The sequence below is a fragment of the Ovis aries genome, chromosome 2, assembly GCF_016772045.2.
Source record: "Ovis aries strain OAR_USU_Benz2616 breed Rambouillet chromosome 2, ARS-UI_Ramb_v3.0, whole genome shotgun sequence".
Classification (NCBI taxonomy): domain Eukaryota; kingdom Metazoa; phylum Chordata; class Mammalia; order Artiodactyla; family Bovidae; genus Ovis; species Ovis aries.
In genome coordinates this window covers 73790681-73818032 of record NC_056055.1, presented here as the reverse complement: position 1 = coordinate 73818032, position 27352 = coordinate 73790681, and the positions used below count along the sequence as shown (strand labels likewise).

At 37.8% G+C, this 27352-nt stretch overlaps 1 protein-coding gene across 8 annotated transcripts in view; it reads right to left on the bottom strand.

Moving 5' to 3' along the window:
* The window catches only part of RIC1 (RIC1 homolog, RAB6A GEF complex partner 1), a 156142-nt gene that overhangs the window by 108735 nt on the left and 20055 nt on the right, over window positions 1–27352 (bottom strand). For 6 of the 8 annotated variants that reach the window (XM_042243427.2, XM_042243429.2, XM_042243428.2 and 3 more), the window contains exon 2: window positions 1900–2007. In XM_042243427.2, coding sequence (XP_042099361.1) covers window positions 1900–2007 — 108 coding nt within the window. Of the gene's footprint in view, window positions 1–1899; window positions 2008–23512; window positions 23747–27352 lie in introns of those variants that run through there. The other 2 variants (XM_060409431.1, XM_060409432.1) reach the window with 2 other exon arrangements.

The following is a 27352-nucleotide window of genomic DNA, read 5'->3' as shown; positions in this document are numbered from 1 at the left end:
AATATTCAGCTTCTATTTCTAACACAAACTTAAAATATAACCATCTGTTTTACAATGTTTACCCAAGGATTAGTTTTATAAATTTGCCAACTAAGCCTTTTTCTGCTCCGTGTTTTACCATCATCAATTAAAACACGTTAGCCAATTCTACTTCAGGTTATATTGAATTAGTGGTCTCTCAACCTTTTTGAAAAAATTTTCACCTGTTGTTTCACACATGCTATTCATGAGGAATAATTCATAATCATTTCACACTCTGCCTTAACTATTCAAATAACAACTGAGCAGAATTAACATCTGTCAATTCATCACAAGAACCAAGCAAACGTACTTTGATTGCAACTTCATTTTAATTTTTTGTATTTGTGAAAAAAATTCCCATGTGATGAGTCCATTTTAAATTTTCTAACTTTTCCTGACTACTAATTTCAGTGAGTTGAGAATACTATGATGAGTACTTAGCTGGGTAATGTCAACTTATATTGTATTCTTTTCACATCACTATAGTCATTCTAAAATAAACAATATGTTTCCATCTAAGTCAGTAATAAAATAATGCACACTCCCATGTGCTTTAAAAGCATGACATTCAAAATTTATTTTTCTCTTCTTTCATTCCAACACAATTTAATTCCTTATGCACTAGTAATAAAAATAATATGAAATGTCACAGTATAGCAATATGCATGGTACTTGAAACACAAAATTTATAAATGTTTCATTATAATTTATAGTACACTGAGTGGAATAGTGAAGAGATGAAGCACCATATATGGTCAGTGTTGGGAGTACTCAACTCAGATACTGTCACTTTAAAGCAGCCGTAAACAACATGTAAATAGGCATTTTCAGGGAAATGTTATTTATGGACAGTAAAATTTAAATTTTAAATAATTTTCAACTGTCAAAAATATTTTTCCTCTGATTGTTTTCAATCATTTAAATACAGAAAACTATTCTTAGTTTACAGTCCACATACCAAGAGGAAGCAGAGTAGATATGATACATAGTTGGTAATCTGCAAAACCTTTCTATAGGAAGTAACTACTCAATATTTTTTATTTTATGGAGGCATTTTCGGATGATTAACGCAGTCAGTATTAAACAGCATAAACAGGAAAAGGATTGAAAGCACAGAGATAAATTAGTGTAGTAGTTGAAAGGACAGTAAATGGAATCTAAGTATCTCATTTTAAAGCCCTTCTCTCTAATATATACTATCTGTGTAACTGTGGATAAAACTTAATTTCTCAAACCTTCAATACACTAATCTACTAGAAAGGGCAATTGTATTTACTTTGAAGTGTTCATTTAAAGATTGAAAGAGATGATGCACATAATCTGATTATAACAACACTTACATAGAAGGTGCTCAATAAATGTTAACCATGATAATTCAAATTAACATCACTAACTCAAATTAGGTGATGATGACAATGAAAACATAGAATTTGAAAAGGTAAGATCAACCAGATCTAAGCACGTTAATGGACCAGAGAAGAGATGCAGAAATAAATTCAAATGGATATGAGAATGTTGTATGACATAAACACAAAATTTATCATTTTTGTGACACATCCCTGGGAATAAAGGGAAGGATTCATAATATAAATCTGAGAATACCATGTGAATATAGATGAAAGCTTAAAAAATCTGGATTAGACTTTAAGGAAAGTAAAAGGAATAAAAAGAAAACAAAGTAGGCACCATTTATCGGTGGGAAGAAGTAGAAGAATCAAGAAAGAAGATACAGTAGGAGGAGTAACCTAAATAGAACAACTGCTATCACAGAGAGTAAAAACTAAAGAGTGTGAAAGAGTAAAAAGATCTCACCCAAGAAAATCCAATTTAGATGCAACGTAATGATTTCATGAGAAAACACCATTAAAATCTACTTACTGACACAGCTATCATGGTACTATCTGGCCTCCATTCAGCTTGCTTGTAGGACCCAAACTGAGAAGATGACTTTGCAGGTTCCTTGTAGGTTACAATTAATACACTGGGCTGGAAGAAAAAAGTTGTATTTTATTAATGTTTCTAATAAGTAAATCTAAGATAACATCACGAAGTACTGACAGCATTTTAATAATTTTAGAAGTATAATAAAAGATAACATAACCTTTTCTAACTCAACATTAAAAAACTAAGATCATGGCATGCAGTCCCATCACTTCACGGCAAATAGAAGGGGAAAAAGTGGAAGCACTGAGAGTTTTGTTTTTCTGCGCTCCAAAACCACTTCAGATGGGGTCAGCCACAAAATTAAAAGATATTTCCTCCTTGGAAGGAAAAACCTATGACAAAACTAGACAGTGTATTAAAAAGCAGAGACGTCACTGTGCCAGCAAAGGTCCATATAGTCAGAGCTATGTTTTTTCCAGTAGTCATGTATGGATGGGAGAGTTGGACCATAAAGAAGGCTTGAGGGGTGAAGAATTGATGCTTTTGAATTGTGGTGCTGGAGAAGACCCTTGAGAGTCACTTGCACCTCAAGGAGATAAAACCAGTCAATCCTAAAGGAAATCAACCCTTAACAGTCATTGGAAGGACTGATGCTGAAGCTTCAAAACTTTGGCCACCTGATTCAAAGAGTTGACTCATTGGAAAAGACCCTCATGGTGAGAAAGATTGAGGGCAGGGGGAGAAGGGGGTGGCAGAGGATGAGATGGCTGGATGGCATTACCAACTCAATGGACAAGAACCTGAGCAAACTCTGGGAGATAGTAAAGGACAGCCTGGAGTGCTGCAGTCCATGGGGTTGCAAAGAGTTAGACACAACTTAGCAACTGAACAACAATATTAATTCATAAGTTTAAACAGTCCAAGCAAATCAGATAAAAAGAACCATAAAAAAATCTAAATAAGTCTATATCTATTAAAGTAACTGAACTGATAATTAATAAGGTTCAAAGACAGAAAGGATCAGCCCAGATGGGTTCACTGGTGGATTCTACCAAACACATAAGAAAAAAGTTATACAAAATTTCTACAATCTCTTTCAGAAGATAAAAGCAGAGAATACGAACTCCTTCCTTGAGACCAGTATCACCCCAATACTAAAACCAGAAAAGGCATTATAAGAAAATGACAAACCAGTATCTCTCGTGCATAAAGATGCAAAAATTCTGAACACAGTATTAGCAAATCAAATCCAACGATGTATAAGAGAATTATATACCATAATCAAGTGGGATTTACTACAGGTCTTCAAGATTGGTACATGTGAAAACTAATATAATCAACCATCATATAAACAGGCTAAAGGAATCAACAGATGTAGAAAAAGAATTTGACAAAATTCAACACCATCCAGGACAAAAATTCTCAGCAAACTAGAACAGAGGGGAACTTTTTCAACCTGACAAAGAAGATCTACAAAAGCCTATGGCTAACAGCATACTCACTAGAAAAAACTATAGTTTTCCTGATAAGATCAGGTAGGTACACCCTTCCTTTTCAAAATCATACTGAGCTAATGCAATAACACAAGAAAAGGAAATAAAAGATACACAGATTAAGAAGAAAAATTCAGCTTGTTCTTAGATGATATGGCCACACATACAGAAAATCAGAAAGAATGAACAACAAAAAATTTGTGAAAATAATAAGTGATTACAGCAGGGTTGCAGGATAAAGTGTTATTAAACAAAAATCAATTGCTTTTCTATATACTAGCAACGGATAAGTGGAAGTTTCAACAAAAAATACTTAGGTACAAATTCAAAATATGTGTAAGACCTATGTGAGGAAATCTACCAAGTTTCAATAAACAAAAGAAGAATCTTCAATTCTTCCCAACTTGATCTACAGATTCAACACAATCCCAATCAAAATCACAAGTTATTTTACAGATGCTGACCAACTGGTTCTAAAGTTTACATGGAGAGGCAAAAGATCCAGAACACCCAATTCAATATTAAAAGAAACAAACTAAATTGAAAGACTGACACCAAATTTCAAGACTTACTATAAAGACAAAGAAATGAAGACAATGTGGTATCGGCAAGAGTAGAAAACAGATCAATGCCACAGAATAGAGAGCCCAGAAACTGACACACACAAACACAGTCAACTAACCTCTGACAAAGGAGCAAAGGCACCATAATGGAGAAGAGATGGTCTTCTCAACAAATGATGCTGGAACAACTGGACATCTAATTTCTGACACTAAAAAAAAGCTCCACAAGGTCACCTGGTACTTTGTCTGCCTTTGCTCTAGAATCAACAACTTTTTCAGAAATTCCGGAGTCTTTTAATTAGAAACAATATTTAGAAAACAAGACCTGAAACCAAGATGCTTACTGCTAGTGGGATGTCATTACCTTTAGGTTTTCTCAGAAAATACAGTAGGAAATATATGAACCTATACTAACCCACATCTACACACATATCTATAAATATTGATTTTAATATATGCAAATGTTTATAAACAGAAACATATGTGACCATAATCAAGCACAATGTGCTTAATTCTAGACTTCACCCTTACTTGGAACTTTCTTCTGACAGTGAGTGCTTGGCTATCATTTCATACAACTAATTTAGTTCTCTGTTCTACATATGTATACAGTATTTTGGAATTGCTAAATATATTCTCATAACAAATAATTTTACCAAATAGAATACAGTTGTTATGGATAACTTCAATTTAGCTTGAGAATAACCAGTTACAACACCATTTTCCAAAGCTACATAAGTCATTCCCTCAGAAGCTTTTTTCAATCTCTAAAATTGATATACAGAAGTTTCTAAGACACTGACAAAGCTCTGAAAACATTAAAACTGCCAGTCATTAGTGACTGTACTTCAAATATCAATTAAAAGTTAAAAAAAAAAAATACCTTGATGGGAAATGACATTAGCAAAACGTCAGAATACATACTTCTGGATTCTTTCCTCAACCCCTAACAATTCACAGACAAATCCCCTTTTTTTGAGGAATACAGAAACTAATTGAAAAGCACCTGAATGCTGGATGAATGAGCGAGAAGGCTCATTAAAACTGGTAGGAAAACTCAGGACACTTTCTCACCAGAATTCCTGCCACCAACACAGTGTCATACAAGCAGGATAAAACCCTCCAGCCCATAGCTAATCCCTACAAAGAAAAGGAGTGGTCTGTGTGTCCAATGCACCAACCTTTCCAAGGGGGCTCCTCAGAAGACAGGCTTCTATCTTGTCAGTCCTGCATAAGATACTGTCAGAACTGGCATAATCAAGCTACCTGGGGGAGGACAGAGACAGTGGCTTGGATAGTAGTCACTGTCGCTATTCTCTACAGCTCAGCACAAGGTTAGCAGAGAAGAAAATACTAGCTCTCAGCTTCCCCCTGGAGAAAGAAAGAATTGGTCCACATGTCCAAAACCCCAACTTTATGGGTTGTCAAACGAATGGGTTGTCTTATCTGTCTCAGAGTGCTGATAGGACCTGGAAATGTCTAGCTGTCTGGGAGCTTCAGTTGTTGAGCCGTGCCCAACTTTTTGCAACTCCATAGGCTGTAGCATGCAGGCTTCCCGATCCATCATCAACTCCCAGAGCTTGCTCAAACTCACGTCCATTGAGTCGGTGATGCCATCCAACCATCTCATCCTCCGTTATCCCCTTTCTCCTCCTGCCTTCAATCTTTCCCAGTATCAGGCAGGGTCTTTTCCAATGAGTCAGTTCTTCATATCAGGTGGCCAGAGTATTGGAGCTTCAGCTTCAGTCCTTCCAGTTGACTGGTTTGATCTCCTTGCTGTCCAAGGGACTCTCAGAGGTCTTCAACACCACAGTTCAAAAGCACCAATTCTTCAGTGCTTAGCTTTCTTTATGGTCCAACTCTCACCTTCATACATGACTACTGGAAAAACCAAAACTTTGACTAGATGAACCTTTGTTGGTAAAGCAATGTTTCTGCTTTCTAATATGCTGTCTAGGTTTGTCACAACTTTTCTTCCAAGGAGCAAGCATCTTTTAATTTCATGGCTGCAGTCACCATCTGCAGTGATTCTGGAGTGCAAAAAAATAAAGTCTGTCACTGTTTCCATTGTTTCCCCATCTATTTGCCGTGAAGTGATGGCACCCAATGCCATGATCTTCGTTTTCTGAATGTTGGGTTTTAAGTCAGCTTTTTCACTCTCCTCTTTCACTAAGCATACACTGAGTGGATAACCACTGCCCCTCCACAAGCGTAGTTTCTCCCTGTGGAGCTAAAGAATTAGTCCACAACTTCAATGCCTCAACTTTTCTGGGGGCTGCCCAGAGTGCAGGGTAGGGGTGGGGGTGGGGGTGGGGTCTCTCTTGCCTTCCACTGAGCAGTGATGATACTGACATAATTTAGCCACCAAGGAGTTGATGAGAATAGAGACCAAGGTTTGGGCTAGCGTTGCTCCTCCTCCAGCTCAGCACAGACCAACTGGATTAAAAAGCTCAGCTCTTAGCTTCTCCCTAGGGAGGGAAACAGTTAGATGAAGCATCAAATGATCGAACTTTTTTAGACGAGGCCTGAGAAATGGCTTCAGTATTACTAGTTTCGATGCTCAGGAGGGATCCAGCATAACCCAGATACTAGGGGGCTGAAAAGAACAAAGTAAGCATGTTCAGTTCAGTTCAGTCGCTCAGTCGTGTCCGACTCTTTGCAACCCCATGAATTGCAGCACACCAGGCCTCCTTGTCAATCACCATCTCCCGGAGTTCACTCAGACTCATGTCCATCAAATCCGTGATGCCATCCAGCCATCTCATCCTCTGTCGTCCCCTTCTCCTCCTGCCCCCAATCCCTCCCAGCGTCAGAGTCTTGTCCAATGAGTCAACTCTTCGTATGAGGTGGCCAAAGTACTGGAGTCTCAGCTTTAGCATCATTCCTTCCAAAGAAATCCCAGGGCTGATCTCCTTCAGAATGGACTGGTTGGATCTCCTTGCAGTCCAAGGGACTCTCAAGAGTCTTCTCCAACACCACAGTTCAAAAGCATCAATTCTTTGGCGCTCAGCCTTCTTCACAGTCCAACTCTCACATCGATACACGACCACAGGAAAAACCAGAGCCCTGACTAGACGGACCTTAGTAGGCAAATAATGTCTCTGCTTTTGAATATACTCTCTAGGTTGGTCATAGCTTTTCTTCCAAAGAGTTAAGCGTCTTTTAATTTCATGGCTGCAGTCACCATCTGCACTGATTTTGGAGCCCAGAAAAATAAAGTCTGACACTGTTTCCCCATCTATTTGCCATGAAGTGATGGGACCAGATGCCATGACCTTAGTCGTCTGAATGTTGAGCTTTAAGCCAACTTTTTCACTCTCCTCTTTCACTTTCATCAAGAGGCTTTTTAGCTCCTCTTCGCTTTTGCCATAAGGGTGGTGTCATCTGCATATCTGAGGTTATTGATATTTCTCCCAGCAATCTTGATTCCAGCTTGTGTTTCTTCCAGCCCAGCATTTCTCATGATGTACTCTGCATATAAGTTAAAGAAGCAGGTTGATAATATACAGCCTTGACGTACTCCTTTTCCTATTTGGAACCAGTCTGTTGTTCCATGTCCAGTTCTAACTATTGCTTCCTGACCTGCATACAGATTTCTCAAGAGGCAGTTTAGGTGGTCTGGTATTCACATCTCTTTCAGAATTTCCCACAGTTTCTTGTGATCCACACAGTCAAATGCTTTGGCATAGTCAATAAAGCAGAAATAGATGTTTTTCTGGAACTCTCTTGCTTTTTCCATGATCCAGTGAATGTTGGCAATTTGATCTCTGGTTCCTCTGCCTTTTCTAAAACCAGCTTGAACATCAGAGAGTTCATGGTTCACTTATTGCTGAAGCCTGGCTTGGAGAATTTTGAGCATTACTTTACTAGCGTGTGAGATGAGTACAATTGTGTGGTAGTTTGAGCATTCTTTGGCATTGCCTTTCTTTGGGATTGGAATGAAAACGGACCTTTTCCAGTCCTGTGGCCACAGCTGAGTTTTCCAAATTTGTTGGCATATTGAGTGCAGCACTTTCACAGCATCATCTTTCAGGATTTGAAATAGCTCAACTGGAATTCCATCACCTCCACTAGCTTTGTTCTTAGTGATGCTTTCTAAGGCCCACTTGACTTCACATTCCAAGATGTCTGGCTCTAGATTAGTGATCACATCATCATGATTATCTGGGTCGTGAAGCTCTTTTTTGAACAGTTCTTCCGTGTATTCTTGCCACCTCTTCTTAATATCTTCTGCTTCTGTTAGGTCCATACCATTTCTGTCCTTTATTGAGTCTATCTTTGCATGAAATGTTCCCTTGGTATCTCTAATTTTCTGAGATCTCTAGTCTTTCCCATTCTGTTCTTTTCCTCTATTTCTTTGCACTGATTGCTGAAGAAGGCTTTCTTATCTCTCCTTGCTATTCTTTGGAACTCTGCATTCAGATGCTTGTATCTTTCCTTTTCTCCTTTGCTTTTTGCTTCTCTTCTTTTCACAGCTATTTGTAAGCCCTCCCCAGACAGCCATTTTGCTTTTTTGCATTTCTTTTCCATGGCGATGGTCTTGATCCCTGTCTCCTGTACAATGTCACGAACCTCATTCCATAGTTCATCAGGCACTCTATCTATCAGATCTAGGCCCTTAAATCTATTTCTCACTGCCACTGTATAATCATACGGGATCTGATTTAGGTCATACCTGAATGGTCTAGCAGTTTTCCCTACTTTCTTCCATTTAAGTCTGAATTTGGTAATAAGGAGTTCATGATCTGAGCCACAGTCAGCTCCTGGTCTTGTTTTTGTTGACTGTATAGAGCTTCTCCATCTTTGGCTGCAAAGAATATAATCAATCTGATTTCGGTGTTGACCATCTGGTGATGCCCATGTGTACAGTCTTCTCTTGTGTTGTTGGAAGAGGGTGTTTGCTATGACCAGTGCATTTTCTTGGCAAAACTCTATTAGTCTTTGCCCTGCTTCATTCCCCATTCCAAGGCCAAATCTGCCTGTTACTCCAGGTGTTTCCTGACTTCCTACTTTTGCATTCCAGTCCCCAGAATGAAAAGGATATCTTTTTGGGTGTTAGTTCTACAAGGTCTTGCAGGTCTTCATAAAACTGTTCAACTTCAGCTTCTTCAGCACTACTGGTTGGGGCATAGACTTGGATAACTGTGATATTGAATGGTTTGCCTTGGAGATGAACAGAGATCATTCTGTCGTTTTTGAGATTGCATCCAAGTACTGCATTTCGGACTCTTATGTTGATCATGATGGCTACTCCATTTCTTCTAAGGGATTCCTGCCCGCAGTAGTAGATATAATGGTCATCTGAGTTAAATTCACCCATTCCAGTCCATTTTAGTTCCCTGATTCCTAGAATGTCAACGTTCACCCTTGCCATCTCTTGTTTGACCACTTCCAATTTGCCCTGATTCATAGACCTGACATTCCAGGTTCCTATGCAATATTGCTCTTTACTGCATCAGAGTTTGCTTCTATCACCAGTCACATCCACAGCTGGGTATTGTTTTTGCTTTGGCTCCATCCCTTCTTTCTTTCTGGAGTTATTTCTCCACTGATCTCCAGTAGCATATTGGGCACCTAATAACCTGGGGAGTTCCTCTTTCAGTATCCTATCATTTTGCCTTTTCATACTGTTCATGGTTTTCTCAAGGCAAGAATGCCAAAGTGGCTTGCCATTCCCTTCTCCAGTGGACCACGCTCTGTCAGACCTCTCCACCATGACCCGCCTGTCTTGGGTTGCCCCACAGGCGTGGCTTGGTTTCAAGTTTTGAGATGCCATCAGAATCTCTGGCTGGGCTGACTGGTAGGGATCTTCTACTATATGAGGCAAATCCATTAAGACTGGAGAGTTGCTTGCTTTGTCTAATGCACAGAAACCAACAAGGAGAGTCAAGGAAGATGAAGAAACAGGCAACTATGTTCCAAAGGACACAGGATAAATGTCTAGAAAGAGACCATAGTGAACTAGAGATTTATCATTTACTGGACAGATTCAAAACAACCATCACAAACATGTTCACTTAAGTGAGGAAAATAATGCATAAACAAAGTGAGAAGTCCAACATAAAATACTATTAAATATATACACATCCATTTATGTGTATACACACGCACACACACATATATGCCTGCCAAGTAAAAATCATAGAGCTAAAAAATAAAATAACAAATAAAATTTCACTAGAGGGGTTCAGTGGGAAACTATCAAGCAGAAAGGTCTAAGAAAAGTGATCAGGAATCATTCAGTTACAAAAGCAATGGGACTTCTCTGGCAGTCCGGTAGTTAAGACTGCACTTCCAATGCAAGGAGCATAGGTTTGATCCCTGGTTGGGGAACTAATATCCAACATGCTGTGTGGCACAACCATGAAAATTAAAACACACACACACACACACACACACACACACAGCATAAGGAAAAAAAAAAGTTAAAAAAAAAAATCTAAGGAACTTGTCAGACACCAACAAGCAGCCCAATCAATGTATGTATAAAAGAAAAAATGACCAGAAAATTTATTCAAAGAAATAATGGCTGAAAGCTTCCCAAATCTGAGGAAGGAAATGGATTCCCAGATCCAAGAAGCCCATAAAAACCCCAAAGAAAAGGAACTCAAATCTCCAATGAGACAAATTAAGATTAAACTGTCAAAATTCAAACCAAAGATGGAAATTTGAAAGCAGAAGAAAAAGCCAACTTATAATGTACAAGGGAATCACATGAATTTCTCAGCAAAAACTTTGCAGGTCAGAAGGTAGGGGGACAATATATTCAAAGTGCTAAAAGATAAAAGCTGTCAACCAAGAATACTATAATGGCAAGCTGTCTTTAAAAAAGGAAGGAAAACTAAAGTCTTTCCCAAATAAACAAAAATTGAGGGAGTTCATCACCACTAGCCCTACTCACCAACTCTTCAGGTTAAAATGAAGACTCACTAAACAGCAACATAAATAGCATAAAAGTGAAAGTGAAGTCGCTCAGTCATGTCCAACTCTTAGTGACCCCATGGACTACAGCCTACCAGGCTCCTCCGTCCATGGGATTTTCCAAGCAAGAGTACTGGAGTGGGGTGCCATTGCCTTCTCCAGGGGATCTTCCCAACTCAGAGATTGAACCTGGGTCTCCCACATTGCAGGCGGACGCTTTACCCTCTAAGCCACCAGGGAACATAACAGCATAAGAAAGTATAAAATTGGCTGGCACAGGTACAGTAAGTACATATGAACATTCAAGTTGCAAAACTTCCATCAATATCAGGCAAATTGTAGCTTGCCCTCCATCTCTCGTCTCCCACCTTCTCTCCCTCCTTCCATCAATAACTCTTCTTTCCTGTTCACGCAACGCCAGCCTCTGTATGCCAGCTGTTGTACTATACTACTGTACTTTTCAAGGTACTGTACTGTAAGATTAAAAATATTTTTTGTTTTTTACATATTCCTTGTGTGAAAAGTACTATAAACGTGTTATAATGAAGTCAGGCAGAAAGAGAAAAACAAATATCATCTATTAACACCTATCTATGGAATCTAGAAAAAGAGTAGCAATGAACCTATTTGCAGGGCAGGAGTAGAGAATGGGGGAAGGAGCGGTGGGATAAATTCAGAGAGCAGCACTGACTGACATACACCACTATGTGTAAACTCTATAGCTAGCGGGAAGCTCTGTGTAACACAGTGAGCCCAGCTCGCTGCTCTGTGATGACCTAAAGGGGTGGAATGGAGGGGATAGGAGGGAATATATGTATACTTATAGTTGATTCACACTGTTGTTCAGCAGAAACTAACATAGCATCGTAAAATAATTATTCACCAATTAATTTTTTTAATTAAAAAAAACCCTATTATAGTACAGTACTACACAGCCAATTGTGTTAGTTGTGTACCTAGGCTAACTTTGGTGCACTTATGACAAACTGGACTTATGAACTTGCTTTCAGAACACAACTCATTTGTATGTAGGGGACTTAGGCTACCCACTCCAATATTCTTTCTTGAAGAATTTCATGGACAGAAGAGCCTAGCAGACTACAGTCCATGGGATCATAAAGAATCGGACATGACTAAGTGACTAACACTTCAGTCAGTTCAGTTGCGTCAGACTCTTTGCGACCCCATGAATTGCAGCACGCCAGGCCTCCGGGTCCATCACCAATTCCCAGAGTTCACCCAAACTCATGTGCATCAAGTCAGTGATGCCACCCAGCCATCTCATCCTCTGTCATTCCCTTCTCCTCCTGCCCCCAATCTCTCCCAGCATCAGGGTCTTTTCCAATGAGAACTCTTTGCATAAGGTGGCCGAAGTATTGGAGTTTCAACCTCAGCATCAGTCCTTCCAACGAACACCCAGGACTGGTCTCTTTTAGGATGGACTGGTTGGATCTCCTTGCAGTCCAAGGGACTCTCAAGAGTCTTCTCCAACACCACAGTTTTCACTACTATAAATATAGACAAATACAGAATACTGTAATGGTGATAGGTAAATTTCTTTCAATCCTAGTATAAAAGTTAAAACACAAAAGTATTAAAATAACTATACCTAAACCAGACCACCTGACCTGCCTCTTGAGAAACCTCTATGCAGTCAGGAAGCAACAGTTAGAACTGGACATGGAACAACACACGGGTTCCAAATTGGAAAAGGAGTACGTCAAGACTGTATATTGTCACCCTGCTTATTTAACTTATATGCAGAGTACATCAAGAGAAACACTGGGCTGGAAGAAGCACAAGCTGGAATCAAGATTGCTGGGAGAAATATTGAATAATCTCAGATATGCAGATGATACCACCCTTATGGCAGAAAGTAAAGAACTAAAGAGTCTCTTGATGAAAGTGAAAGAGGAGAGTGAAAAAGTTGGCTTGAAGCTCAACATTCAGAAAACGAAGATCATGGCATCCAATCCCATCATTGCATGGCAAATAGATGGGGAAACAGTGGAAACAGTGGCTGCCTTTATTTTTGGGGGCTGCTGATGGTGACTGCAGCCATGAAATTAAAAGACGCTTACTCCTTGGAAGGAAAGTTATGACCAACCTAGATAGCATATTGAAAAGCAGAGACATTACTTTGCCAACAAAGGTCTGTCTAGTCAAGGCTATGGTTTTTCTAGTAGTCATGTATGGATGTGAGAGTTGGACTGTGAAGAAGGCTGAGCGCCAAAGAATTGATGCTTTTGAAGTGTGGTGTTGGAGAAGACTCTTGAGAGTCCCTTGGACTGCAAGGAGATCCAACCAGTCCCTCCTAAAGGAAATCAGTCCTGGGTGTTCATTGGAAGGACTGATGTTGAAGCCGAAACTCCAATACTTTGGCCATCTGATGTGAAAAGCTGACTAATTTGAAAAGACCCTGATGCTGGGAAAGACTGAGGGCAGGAGGGGAAGGGGAGGACAGAGGATGAGATGGTTGGATGGCATCACTGACTCAATGGACATGAGTTTGCGTAAACTCCGGGAGTTGGTGATGGACAGGAAGGCCTGGTGTGCTGCAGTTCATGGGGGTCACAAAGAGTCAGACATGACTGAGCAACTGAACGGAAAAGATATATTAATATATATACATTAATACAATTAATTCACCTATTATAGACCTATATGTAAGTCCTGATCCATCAACGTTCAGAAATACAGGAGAAAATCTTCTGTGGTCTTGGATTAGGAAAAGATTTCGTAGATAAGATATAAAAATCATGACTCACAAAATAAATATTATTAAAAGTGACAGAGTGATCCTTATAAAAATTAAAAAATACTTCAAAACACTTTAGAAAACACTACTAAAAAGAATAAAGACATGCTATAAACTGAAATTTAAAAAAAACAACAAGGAAATCATATCTGCATCAGTGACGTATCAAAAATAAATGAAAAATTCTTAAGAGTAAAAACAAAATTCAATTTTTTAAAGTCAAAAACTTAAGTAAAACTAGTGCTGTATTTTAGCATATATACACAAAAATATACTGATACAAGTTACTGAATAAATGAAAGCAAAAGGACAGCTCTTTCTTACATCAGTGTTCCAATTAATAAATGCAAAAGGAAACAGGGATGCAGAGAATTAGATAAACACCACATAACAGCATAATAGCTGCAGCCAAGATCCAACAATGGACACTAAAATCAGCATGCAAAAGTTTCAGAAAAAACAGGATATCCACATTATCTTCTCCAAGTTACAATAACTTTACAGTAGAGAAAACTGGCAGACAACAAGCGATCAAGGTAAAGGTCAACAACAGAAAGACATATGAACATCATGAACTCTGATATATACTGAGAAGGACATTTTCATGATATTTCTACCAAAAATACATAAGCACATTCCATTCATGAAGGGAAAAAAAAAGAGAAAACAAGCTGACTGATGCTATAAATGAACTGAACAATATTCTTCCAAAGGATCATAAAAGACAAGGAAAACTGAACAACTGTACTGAATGGAAGACTAAGGGGAAATAACAACTACATGCAATGTGAAATACAAGTCCAGAACAGAAACAAATCATCCATAAAAAAAATTGGGGAAAATTTCAATGAGATTTATACTTACTGTACCAATGTTAATTTCCTCTTTACAGTTATGCTAAGTGAAAGACACACAACAACCAAAAAAGAATATATGTATGATTTCATTTATATAAAATTTTAGAAAATGCAAACTAATCTACAGTGAGAGAAGTAAGCAGATGAGTCACTGTCAAGAGATGAAGAGCAGTGGGAAGCAACTATAAAGAGATAGGAGGATATTATACATGTTTCGAAATTCATGTTGATGTATGGCAAAACCAATATAATATTATAAAGTAAAAAAAAAAATAAATCACACAAAAAAAGAGAGACAGGAGGAAACAGTGATAAAAGTTGTGTTCATTATCATGATTACAGTGATAGTTACATGGGTATATACATGTCAAAAAAACAAATTTAAACTACAAATATGTACAATTTATACATATGTCAATTATATACTAAAAAATATCATTTGAAAGTTAAAAACAAGTTATCTTATATGGTCTTTTGAAGAACTAATTAAAGGGAAAAAATACTTAGGCCTACTCAGAATCTACTGCAAAAGCCTAAAGAGAAACATGAACTATGGCAAAAGGTAGGAGGGACAGAAAGACAAAAACAACAAAAACTGACTGTAATTTGTTTCACAACTAAAATGACTACATCTAAGATACAAGTTAGCATAAATTCTACATTTTTGATGATTTATGGATCTTTGACCTATCTGAAAAATTATTTAATATTGATTACAAAGAAGACATTAACCAATTCAACAAGAGGGCTTTGAAAACAAAAAGGTTTCTATTGCTATAACCAGCAATGACAATAATTTGCCTATTGGATTAATAAAGATGAGTCAATCGGAGTGACATTTAATCACTAAATTAAAATCATAGCTATGTTTTATTTTAGTATTAGCTAATTTTTAATTTCTATTTTAATGTTTAAATATTTTGTAAATTTTTCAGTTCTCAAAATGAATAATTCTGTAATTTGGAAGTCAGAAAGCATACTAAACCTGATGTTTTTTTTTACTCTTTTTGGATCCATACTGAAACAAAAGAATAATGTACAATAACATGGGCTTATGAAACCACCAAGTTTTTATGTAAAGCAGACAAGCAGCAGTCTTCAGTCTCACCTCTCTTCTTCTTCTCGTTTTGCATAAATGTAGTAAGAAATGTTATAAATATTAATAAGTACCACTCTAACTTTGTCAATAGCAGAAATCAACACGTTTAAAGGCCCCCCCCCAATTAACTATTGACTCTACTAAAAAAAAAAAATTCTTTTTCTGGTACTGTGGGTTAGGAAATCAACTTATTTTTTGGTGGGAGACATGATTCAATCTATCATATTCTCTCTTTGTAATGCTCCATAATAACTGAAAAGTAGAATACTAAGAGTAAATTAAAACATCCTATGACTGTATGTCTTATTGTATTACCTATACTAACACTTTCCAATCAAGCTTTCAGCAAGACGAGAAATGCACTGTCCAATATAATACATACTAGTAACACATGACTACTGAGCACTTAAATGTGGCCAGTTTAAGGAATTTATTTTACTTAATTCTTAATAAACTAAGAATTTTAATAACGTGACCAGCAGTTTCCATGCTGGATATACCTAAGTAGGTTCTGTAGAAACTAGTGATTATTTAAAGGACTAGAGATCCACTCAGCTGTAAAAATCCTGTGTTGAAGCTGAACATGTGTCTTTACCATAGACCTTTAGCAAATCTTTAGTGGGCTGATGTACACTATCAATCTTCAATAGATACAGTATGTATACTTTCTAAATCTATTTGATTAAACAACTCATCTTTCCTCTAGATTATCACACAGTATAAAGAGCTCCTTATACCAGCCTTCAGGAAATTCTAATCTACTTTTCAAGTAGTTATAAATGTATATTATGTCTGATAAACTATTATCAGCTTTTAGTCTATTTTTTACTTTTATAGTGTCTAGTTTACCAGGTTTCTGTATATTCAGAGTTGTGCAATCATCTATATAATTCCAGAGTATTTTCAATCACTTCAATAAGACACTCTGTATCTACTAATAGTCATTCTTCAATCCCTCCCTACCCCCCAGCTCCTAGCAACCAATAATCTACTTTCTGACCTATGGACGTGACTATTCTGGAGATTTCATATAAACAGAATCATATGATTTGTGGCCTTTCATATCTGGTCTGTTTCATTTAACATAATCTTTTAAAATTCCTCCATGTTGTAGCATGTATCAATACATTATTGTTATATGACTGAATAATATTCCCTTGTATCTATATACCATATTGTGTTTATCCATTCATCTACTGATGGATATGTGGGCTGTTTCCACCTTCTGGCTACTGTGAAAAGCGCTGCTATCAATGTTCATCCACAAATTCCTGACTGAACACCTGTTACCAATTATTTTGGCTATATACATAGGAATGGAATTGCTAGGTCATATGATAACTGTGTTAACTTTTTGAGGAACTGTCAAACTGTCTTCCACAGTGACTGCACTATTTCACATTCACACCAGCAGCCCATGAGAGTTCTAATTTTTCCACCTCCTTGCCAACGCTTGCTCTTTTTAATAGTATCTGTTCCAGTGAGTATGGTAGTATCTTGTAGTTTATTTACCATTTCCCTAATGAATAAATCATTTTGAGCCTCTTTTCATGTGCTTATTGGCTATATTACATCATTTTGGTGAAACATTTATCCAAATCCATTGTCTATTTTTTTAACTGGGAACTCCAACTTTCAAAGAAGTAATGTTCCAGTATCTGTCTTAAATTGATAATTGGGGTCCGATAGGAAAACTCACTATAAATGGTGATTAGATTGCTTCATCAGCTCAAAAAGGTCTACTCAGCCCACATATACTAACAGGGAACATAATATAGTGGTTAAGAATATAGGCTCTGAAGTCTGAACACAAGGTTCAAATATCTGCTCTGCCATTTAATAGCTTTGTGAGCTTAAAAAACTAGTTTCTCCTATGCTTCAGTTTCTATATCTTTACAATAAATCCAACAATAGAACCTACCTCACTGGTAGGTTCTGCAAAAATTGAATAAATAATAAGGCACTTGGCAGAATGTTTAGTACTCAATAAGCACTGTGTGTGTGTGCGTTAGTCGCTCAGTCACGGGCAACTCTTTGCAACCCCATGGACTGCACCAGGTTATCTGTTGCTGTTTCATTATTTTAATGTCTCACGATTACATTATTAAACATACTACAGAACAAAACTCCCAAGTGCTACCTTGAAATAGTTTATTTGAAACGCCTACTTAAGACACCAATAACAGCTTAGCTTAATCAACAAAGACACCTGGAGGAGGGCATGGCAACTCACTCCAGTATTCTTGCCTGGAGAATCCCATGGACAGAGGAACCTGGTGGGCTACAGTGCATAAGGGTCACAGAATCAGACATGATTAAAGCGACCTCACACGCCGCAGTCAACAAAGACAAGATCAGTCCCAACTTTCTGGCAATACAGTGCTTCAACCACCAGATACCTGAACGGGGAAAAGAACCAGACTGACTAGAAGTGGGCACAGGGAACTTTCTGGAGTGATGAAAATATTCTGAATCCTGACTGAAATAATCATTATATTAGTATATACACTGGTCAAAATCCACTTAAGATCAACACTTTACTGCGCATCAAAAAAAAGTCCAAAAGCAAGTAAACAGGCCACCATTTAAGTATATTTAATGCTATTTACAAAAACAGAGAAGATTACCAATGTGTTTTACATGATTTTCAAAAAAAGGTTTTTCTGGTTACTGACATTCCATTAGGGTATACACAGGGCACTTTTATCAGTAATATGCTACTTCTACTGATATCATGTCAGTAGTGATGAGTAATTAACTTCATGCTTCAAACATTCCTCAAATTTCAAAGTGCAACTTTCCTTAAGGGCAGCACTGTGACTGATGACCCAATCTCAACATCAATGCTCCTGGCATCTAACTAAGATGCTCACATTCCTGCACGGGAAGAAGACAGCCAATAAACTATTTTCTTTCTTTTCTATACACAGTGAGTAACATTTCAGAAATCCCTGATTCCCACTTCCAAGCTCTTAAAATCAGGCCATTTCTCTCCTACCATGTTACTGTTCTTTATCCTGTGCAATATTCTTTCAATTCACAAGTATTCTAGAATAGAAACATTTAAAAAATTAATTTGGATTGTCAATCACTAACCAATAAAGTTATATGCAGATTTACAACTACAGAGAAGGTCAGGGCCCCTAACCCCTGTTATTCAAGGGTCAGCTTACTGTATTTGCAAAGTAACTGATGGCATACACAAATTAAGAACACTTTATGCATGAAAAACTGCTGAATCTCAGGTAAGAACAGTGGCAATAAATGATGTTTTTGCCAGGACTGGTCCCATCCCCTCAAGGAAGCTTGGTAGGCAGTAGTGCCACCAGGGTGGGGCTGCTAGTGAAAAACCAGCAGCTTTGTTGCTAAAGATAGGCTGCCCTGATATGGAGCAGGGTGCAATATACCCTTTAGCACTGTTGATAAAAGCGGTAAGTTCTTAGAAAATAAACAGAAAAAGCTGACAGTGCCAGTTTGCAGACTTGCTTCGGGCAAGTAGCACATCCCACAACCAGCCAGAAATTTAACAGGAAAATCCTGGAAACCAGGGAGTCAAAGAGGGAACTGATAAGATTGCCACAGATCCTTGGCTCAATGGGAGGCAGAGCTTAGCAAGAGGAAAAACTCTTAAGCATCCAAGCTCCCCGTTCATCCCTGTCTGTCAGCGAAGCTGTGTACATGCACAGATGAAGAGTACCAACAGGCTAATAAGCTCCCCACACAACACAGACTCACCAAGAGGCTGTTTGCAAAGAAGTTCCCAAAGGGCCAGATAGGAAGTACAAGCTGAGTCAGACATAAAAACGTCCTAAACTTTGCCTACACTCCCTAATTCATATATCAACCAATAATCAACTCAGCTTTACTGGCTCAAGATGTTTGAACATCTAAACACTCACTATGTAGACATGGAGGCAGCTCCTAGAAAGCCCATGGCAAAAATGAAAATAAGAAAAATAACCAGAGATGTTAGTCAGTTGCTGCAGTTGCAGGGGACATAAATTTTGCAGATTAAATCCATCCAATTAACTTAAAAAAAACATAATACTAAAACAAAAAATCGGCAACAATGACTCTCGGGAAAAAAAAAAAGACTTTAGAGTTATTATAATAATCAAAACGGCCAATTATCAACAGAAAAATCAGAAGATGTACAATCAGTGAGCCAGACAGAAGGAAAAAGAAACTACTGTGAGTGGACCCAAAACACCAGGCAAATAAACCAGTCATGATAATATATCAAAGGAATAAAGTAACGTATGTTTACATAATGAAAAGAAAATATGATGACACCCAAACAAGCTGGGAATCTCAAGAGTAAAATCAATAACACAGAACCCACTCTAGAAATTTCAGTTTAAAAGTACAATAACTGAAATGAAAACTTCATTATACAGACTCAGCAGCAGATTTGAGATGGCAAACAATCAAAAAACACGACAACAGTTCAATAAAACTAAGCCATCTAAAAAACAGAAAATAAACAGTGAGCTGAAGAAAGCCTCTGAGATCTGTAGGACATCAACTGCGCCAACATATGTATAGTGGGAAGTTCCACGAGATGACACAAGGGATAAAAAAGTAATAAATAATAACTGTTAATGTCCCAAGTCTGGTGATAAACAGTAAACCCCAGATTTGGAATGCTTGACAGAACCCCAGTGGGATAAACACTTGTATACATACATCATAAACTACTTACAGTCAACAACAAGATGTTAAAAGAACATGTGTATAACAGATAACCACACACAAAAGAACAAAAATACAATTAATGGCTGAGTTCTTGTCAGAAGTAATGGAGACCAGATGGCATTGAAAGTACAAATTTAAATGCTGAAAACAGAAAAACTATCAGCTACGAATACTATATCCAGCAAAATTATCCTTTGAAGCTGTAGGCAAAGGAAAGTCATCCCAGATTAAAAAAAGATAAAAATAATTTGTTCTTAGCAAGCCTGCCACCTTATAAGAAATACTAAAAGAAATCCCTCAGAAAAAAAAAAAAAAGGAAATGTCATCAAATGGTATGCAAAAAATAGTTAACCTAAAATGTCTAAGACTGCTGTACCTGAAAAAAAAACAAAAAAAGCCAACATACGATGTTCGTCCTGAGTTGGTAGATGGCAACCTGGATTTTGGGAGGGTTCCCACCATTCCTTAACTGATCAGAGTGGCTGGCTGTGCCTAAACTATTTACACAAACCTGTTTTCTTTCAGAGAATGTGAAATTTGGTATGCACTGGGCAAAAAGCCCCCAGTAAAAACCTTGGGAACTAGGTCTATAATGCACTTCCTTGGTGTTTAACACTACACAAATGCTATCACAAAATGACACTGGAGAAAATAAGCACAACCTACGTAACTACACTGAAAGAGGACTACTGGAAGCTCACAGCTAGTTCCTCCAGATCTTGCTCACTAAACCTTTTCCCTTTGGCAAATTTGCTTTGTATACTTTTGTTGTAATAAATCACAGTTATGAGTATGGCTATATGCTGTGTACTGTGAGTCTTCAAAGCAAATCACTGAGCTGGGAGTGGGGGATGATTTGGGAAACTAGGGACAAAGATGGTAACTCAAATCAAAAGAAGAAACATAGACAACAGGAAATGGTAAATGGATAAGTACAAAAGACTGAATAAATGTATTTTTATCTTTCCTCTTAATTTCTCTAAAATATATCACTCTATAAAATAATAATTTTTAAAATAAAGTATACTGTTCTATTATGGAGTTTGTAACATGTAGACATTAGATCAGTTCAGTTCACTTCAGTCACTCTGTCGTGTCCGACTCTTTACGACCCCATGGACTGCAGCGTGACAGGCCTCCCTGTCTATCACCAACTCCTGGAGTTTACCCAAACTCATGTCCATTGAGTCAGTGATGTCAATCAACCATCTCATCCTCTGTCATTCCCTTCTCCTCCCACCTTCAATCTTTCCCAGCATCAGGGTCTTTTCAAATGAGTCAGTTCTTCACATCAGGTGGCCAAAGTATTGGAGTTTCAGCTACATCATCAGTCCTTCCAATGGACACTCAGGACTGATCTCCTTTAGGATGAGGATCTTGCAGTCCAAGGGACTCTCAAGAGTCTTCTCCAACACCACAGTTCAAAAGCATCAATTCTTCAGCGCTCAGCTTTCTTTATAGTCCAACTCTCACATCCACATATAACTACTGGAAAAACCATAGCCTTGACTAGATGGACCTTTGTGGACAAAGTAATGTCTCTGCTTTTTAATATGCTTTTTGTCTAGGCTGGTCATAACTTTCCTTCCAAGGAGTAAGCATCTTTTAATTTCATGGCTGCAATCACCATCTGCAGTGATTCTGGAGCCCAGGAAAATAAAGTCTATCACTATTTCCATTGTTTCCCCATCTATCTGCCATGAAGTGATAGGATTGGATGCCATGATCTTCGTTTTCTGAATGTTGAGCTTTAAGCCAGCTTTTTCACTCTCCTCTTTCACTTTCATCAAGAGGCTCTTTAGTTCTTCTTTGCTTTCTACCATAAGGGTGGTGTCATCTGCATATTTGAGGTTATTGATATTTCTCCCGGCAATCTTGATTCCAGCTTGCAATTCATCCAGCCCAGTGTTTCTCATGATGTACTCTGCATATAAGTTAAATAAGCAGGGTGACAATATACAGCCTTGTCATACTCCTTTCCCTATTTGGAACCACTCTGTTGTTCTATGTCCAGTTCTAACTGTTGCTTCCTGACCTGCATACAGATTTCTCAAGAGGCAGGTCAGGTGGTGTGGTATTCCCATCCCTTTCATACATGACAATAACACCTCAAAAAAAACACCTGAGAACATAACAACCAGACAAAAACTCAGTAAGAGGCAACTTGAATAACGCTATAGACTAATTACAGAGAAGGCAATGGTGACCCATTCCAGTACTCTTGCCTGAAAAATCCCATGGGTAGAGGATCCTGGTAGGCTTCAGTCCATGGGGTCACGAAGAGTCGGACACGACTGAGCGACTTCACTTTCACTTTTCACTTTCATGCACTGGAGAAGGAAATGGCAACCCACTCCAGTGTTTTTGCCTGGAGAATCCCAGGGACGGCGGAGCCTGGTGGGCTGCTGTCTATGGGGTCACACAGAGTCGGACACAACTGAAGCAACTTAGCAGCAGCACAGACTAATTAATTTCACTTAAAACATTTTCACAGATAACTCCATACAAAAGAAGAATACACATTTTTGCCAAATGCACATATAATATCCTCTAAGATAGACTATAAGTTAGGCCACAAAACAAGTCTTCAGTTCAGTTGCTCAGTCATGTCCGACTCTTTGTGACCCCATGGACTGCAGCACGCCAGGCTTCCCTGTCTGTCACCAACTCCCGTAGCCTACTCAAACTCATGACCACTGAGTCGGTGATGCCATCCAACCATCTCATCCTCTGTCATCCCCGTCTCCTCCTGCCTTCAATCTTTCCCAGCAGCAGGGTCTTTTCCAATGAGTTGGTTCTTTGCATCAGGTGGACAAAGTATTGCAGTTTGAGCATCAGTCCTTCCAATGAACATTTAGGACTGATTCTGAAACTGCAATACTTTGTCCACCTGATGGACTGGTTGGATCTCCTTGAAGTCCAAGCGACATTCAAGAGTCTTCTCCAACACCACAGTTCAAAAGCATCAAGTCTTCTGTGCTTAGCTTTCTTTATAGTCCAACTCTCATATCCATACAAGACTACTGGAAAAACCATAGCTTTGACTAAATGGACCTTTGTCAGTAAAGTAACGTCTCTGCTTTTTAATATGCTGTCTAGGTTGGTCATAGCTTTTCTTCCAAGGAGCAAATGTCTTTTAGTTTCATGGCTGCAGTCACCATCTGCAATGATTTTGGAGCCCCCCAAAATAAAGACTCTCACTGTTTCCTTTGTTTCCCCACCTATTTCACATGAAGTGATGGGACCAGATGCCATGATCTTAGTTTTCTGAATGCTGAGTTTTAAGCGAACTTTTTCACTCTCCTCTTTCACTTTCATCAAGAGGCTCTTTAGTTCTTCTTCACTTTCTCCCATAACGGTGGTATCATCTGTGTATCTGAGGTTATTGGTATTTCTCCCAGCAATCTTCATTTCAGCTTGTGCTTCAACCAGTCCAGCATTTGTCATGATGTACTCTGCATATAAGTTAAATAAGCAGGTTAAAAAACTGAAAAGCTTTTCTCTAAGATCAGGAACAAAGCAAGGGTGCTCACTTTCACTAATTCCATTCAAAACATTACTGGAAATCCTGCCCAGTGAAATCAGTAAAAAAATAAAAAGCACCCAACTGGAAGTGAAGTAGAATTATCTCTCTTCTCTGAAAATATGATCTTCTATGTAGAATACCCTATAGATTTCACACAAAACTGTTAGAAGTGATTAACAGTTTAGCACAGCTGCAGGTTGCAGTATTAGCACACAAAAATCAGTTGAATTTCTGTGTAATAAGGAACATGTACAAATAAAATTTTTAAAAATCACTACATTTACAGTAGTATTGAAAACAATAAAATATTCAGAATTACGCTTACCCAAGGAAGTGAAAGACTTGTATGCTAAAAACTACAAAATACTCCTGAAATAAAGAAGATGCATGTAAATGGCAAGACATCTCATGTTCACAGGTTAAAAAACAATGTTAAGATGTCAATACCACCAAAGCAATTTACAGATTCAAAGTAAGCCCTATCAAAATTACAACACCAGTTTTTTGGGTTTTTTTGCAGATATTGTGAAAATTCATCCTAAAACATGGAATCTCAAGGGACTTCAATAGCTAAAACAAGCATAAAATAGAAGAAGGTTGGAGGTCTCACACTTTGATTTCAAAACTTAATACAAAGCTATGGTAATCAAAATAGTACCACACTGGCATAAAGACTGACATACACAACAATGAAATACAACAGAGAGCCCAAGATTAATAGTAATACATCATACATGTGGCTAAAGGATTTTCAACAAGTGCCAAAACCATTCAAAGGGGGAAAAGAGTAGTGTTTTTACAAATTGCACCAGGAAAACTGAATATCCACAAGGAAAAAAATAAAAATTTGATCCTTACCTTACACTATATACAAAAATCAACTCAAAATGGATCACAAATCTAAATATAAGCTAAAATTATTAAAGTCTTAAAAGAAAAACACAGGACAAAAACTTCATGACTTTGGATTTGGCAATCATTTCTTGCATATGACCCCAAAGGCACAGGCAACAAAAGGAAAAAACAGTTAAGCTGGACTTCATCAATATTAAAAGCTTTTGGACATCAAAGGACACTATCAACAGAGTACAATGGCAACCCATATAATGGAAGAAAATGTTTGCAAATCATATATATAAGGAATTGATATTCAGAATACAGTTGACCCTTGCAATGCAGAAACTGACCCTCTGTCAAAAACCTCAGTATAACTTAACAGTGGGGCTTTCATCACTGCAGTTCCACATCTGAGAATTCAACCAACCATTGATAATGTAGTACTATAGTATTTTACTAATGAAAAACATTCACATGTTTGGGTCAGGCCAGACCCACGTTGTTCAAGGGCTAACTGTGAATACAGAATGCCAAGAACTCAACAACAAAATCACCTGATTTTAAAATGGGCTAAGAAGTTGAAGAGACGTTTCTCCAAAGAAGATACAGAAGCAACCAACAAACACATTAAAAGGTATTTAATCCAGGTGGCTCACTGGTAAACAATTCACCTTCCAATGAAGGAACTGCAAGAGACTCAGGTTTGATCCCTTGGTCTGAAGATCCCATGGAGGAGGAAATGGCAACCCTCTTCAGTAATCTTGCCAGGATAATCCTATGGACAAAGGAGCCTGGTGGGCTACACTCCATAGGGCCACAGAGTCAGATATAAATGAGCATACACAATGACAAGTGACGTTCTGCGTATGCATGTGAGCTCAGTCATGTCCAACTCTTTGTGACCCCGTAGACTATAGCCCTCCAGGCTCCTCTGTCTGTGGGATTTTCCAGGCAACAATACTGGGATGGGATGCCATTTCCTACTTTAGAGGATCTTCCCGACCCAGGGATTGAACCCACATCTCCAGTGTCTCCTGCACTGCAGGCCGATTCTTTACCAGTGAGTCACCAAGGAAGCCTGGGAGATACAAATCAAAACCACAATGAGACACCACTTTGTACTCATCAGGATAACCATCATTAAAAAAAAAAAAAAAAAAAAAAAAAACAGGAAAAAGAGTTTTGGCAAAGATGTGGGAAAATCTAAACCCTTGTGTATTGCTGGTGGGAATGGTGCAGCCACTGTGAAAAAATAGTATGAAAACAAAACTCCAGCAATTTCTCAAAAAATCAAACAGAATTACCATATGATCCAGCAATTTCACTTTGGATATATACAAGTGAATTAAAAACAGGGACTGAAACAGACATTTGTGCACTAATGTTCACAGCAGTACTATTCACAGTGAAAGCAACCCCAAAAATGGATGCAATTCAAATGTTCATCAAGATATGAATGGATAAACTATAATATACACCTACAATAAAGTATTATTCAGCCTTAAAAAGGTAGCATATTTTGGCACATGCTATATAACATGGAAGAACCTTGAATACATTCTAAGTGAATTAAGTCTATCACTAACAAACATTGTGTTTCTACAACAGGCAAATTCATAGGGAAACAAAGTAAAATGGTGGTTGCCAGGGGGTGGGAGGAGGGGGGAATGGAATTACTGTTTATCAGAAATGGAGCTTCAATATGAAAAAGTTCTGGAAATGGATGAAAGTAATGGTTGCACAAATATGAATATACTTAGGGCCACAGCACTGCACATCTAAAAATTATTAAACGGTAAATTTTATATTTTGCATATTTTACCATTTTAAAAGCATTAAAGTAAAAAGTGGAATGAAATATTTTCTATACTTTACCAGAGTTAATTCAGAGTCAACCTGAAATATACTGTAATAAGATTAATTTTTAATTGCTAGAGCAACCATCAGTAAAATAACTCAAAAAGTATGTTTAAGAAATCAAAGCGATTAAAGGCATAACAGATAAACAGAAAACATCTGAAGTATAGAAGAGAAATAGAAAATTATCTAGTGTAAACCCAACCACATCAATAATCATATGTGAAATAGACTAAACACTCCAATCAAAAGGCAGGAGCTGCAGCAGACTCAGGTCTGATCCCTTGGTCAGGAAGATCTCCCTGAGGAGGAAATGGCAATTTCCTCTCAATTTTATTGTAAACTTGAAAATGTTCAAAAGAGAAAAAAATTATGGCATACAACTAATACAGTGCTTAGAAGAAAACTTAGAGCTTAAAATGCCTACATTTAAAAAAGGAAATGCCTCAACTTAATAACCTAAGTTTTCAACCTAGCAAAAGTAAAGCAAGCTAAACCCAAAGCAAGCTGGAGAAAATTTAAAAAAAAAAAAAAAATCAATGCAGAAATCAATAATATAGAAAACAGAAACTTAATAGACTAAGGTCAGTAAAAACAAAAGTTGGTTCTCTGTAAAGATCTAAAAAATTGATAAAATTTCAGCTAGCCTGAAGAGGAACTCCCTTGTGATTCCGTACCAATTTTAGAATGGATTTTCATATTTCTGCAAAAAGCACTGGTGGGATTGCACTGAATCTGTAGACTGCCTTTGGCAGTACAGTCCTGGCATTTCAACAACATTGTCTCCCAATCCATAAAAATGGGATGTCTTTCCATTTATTTGCATCTTCTTTCTTTCAGC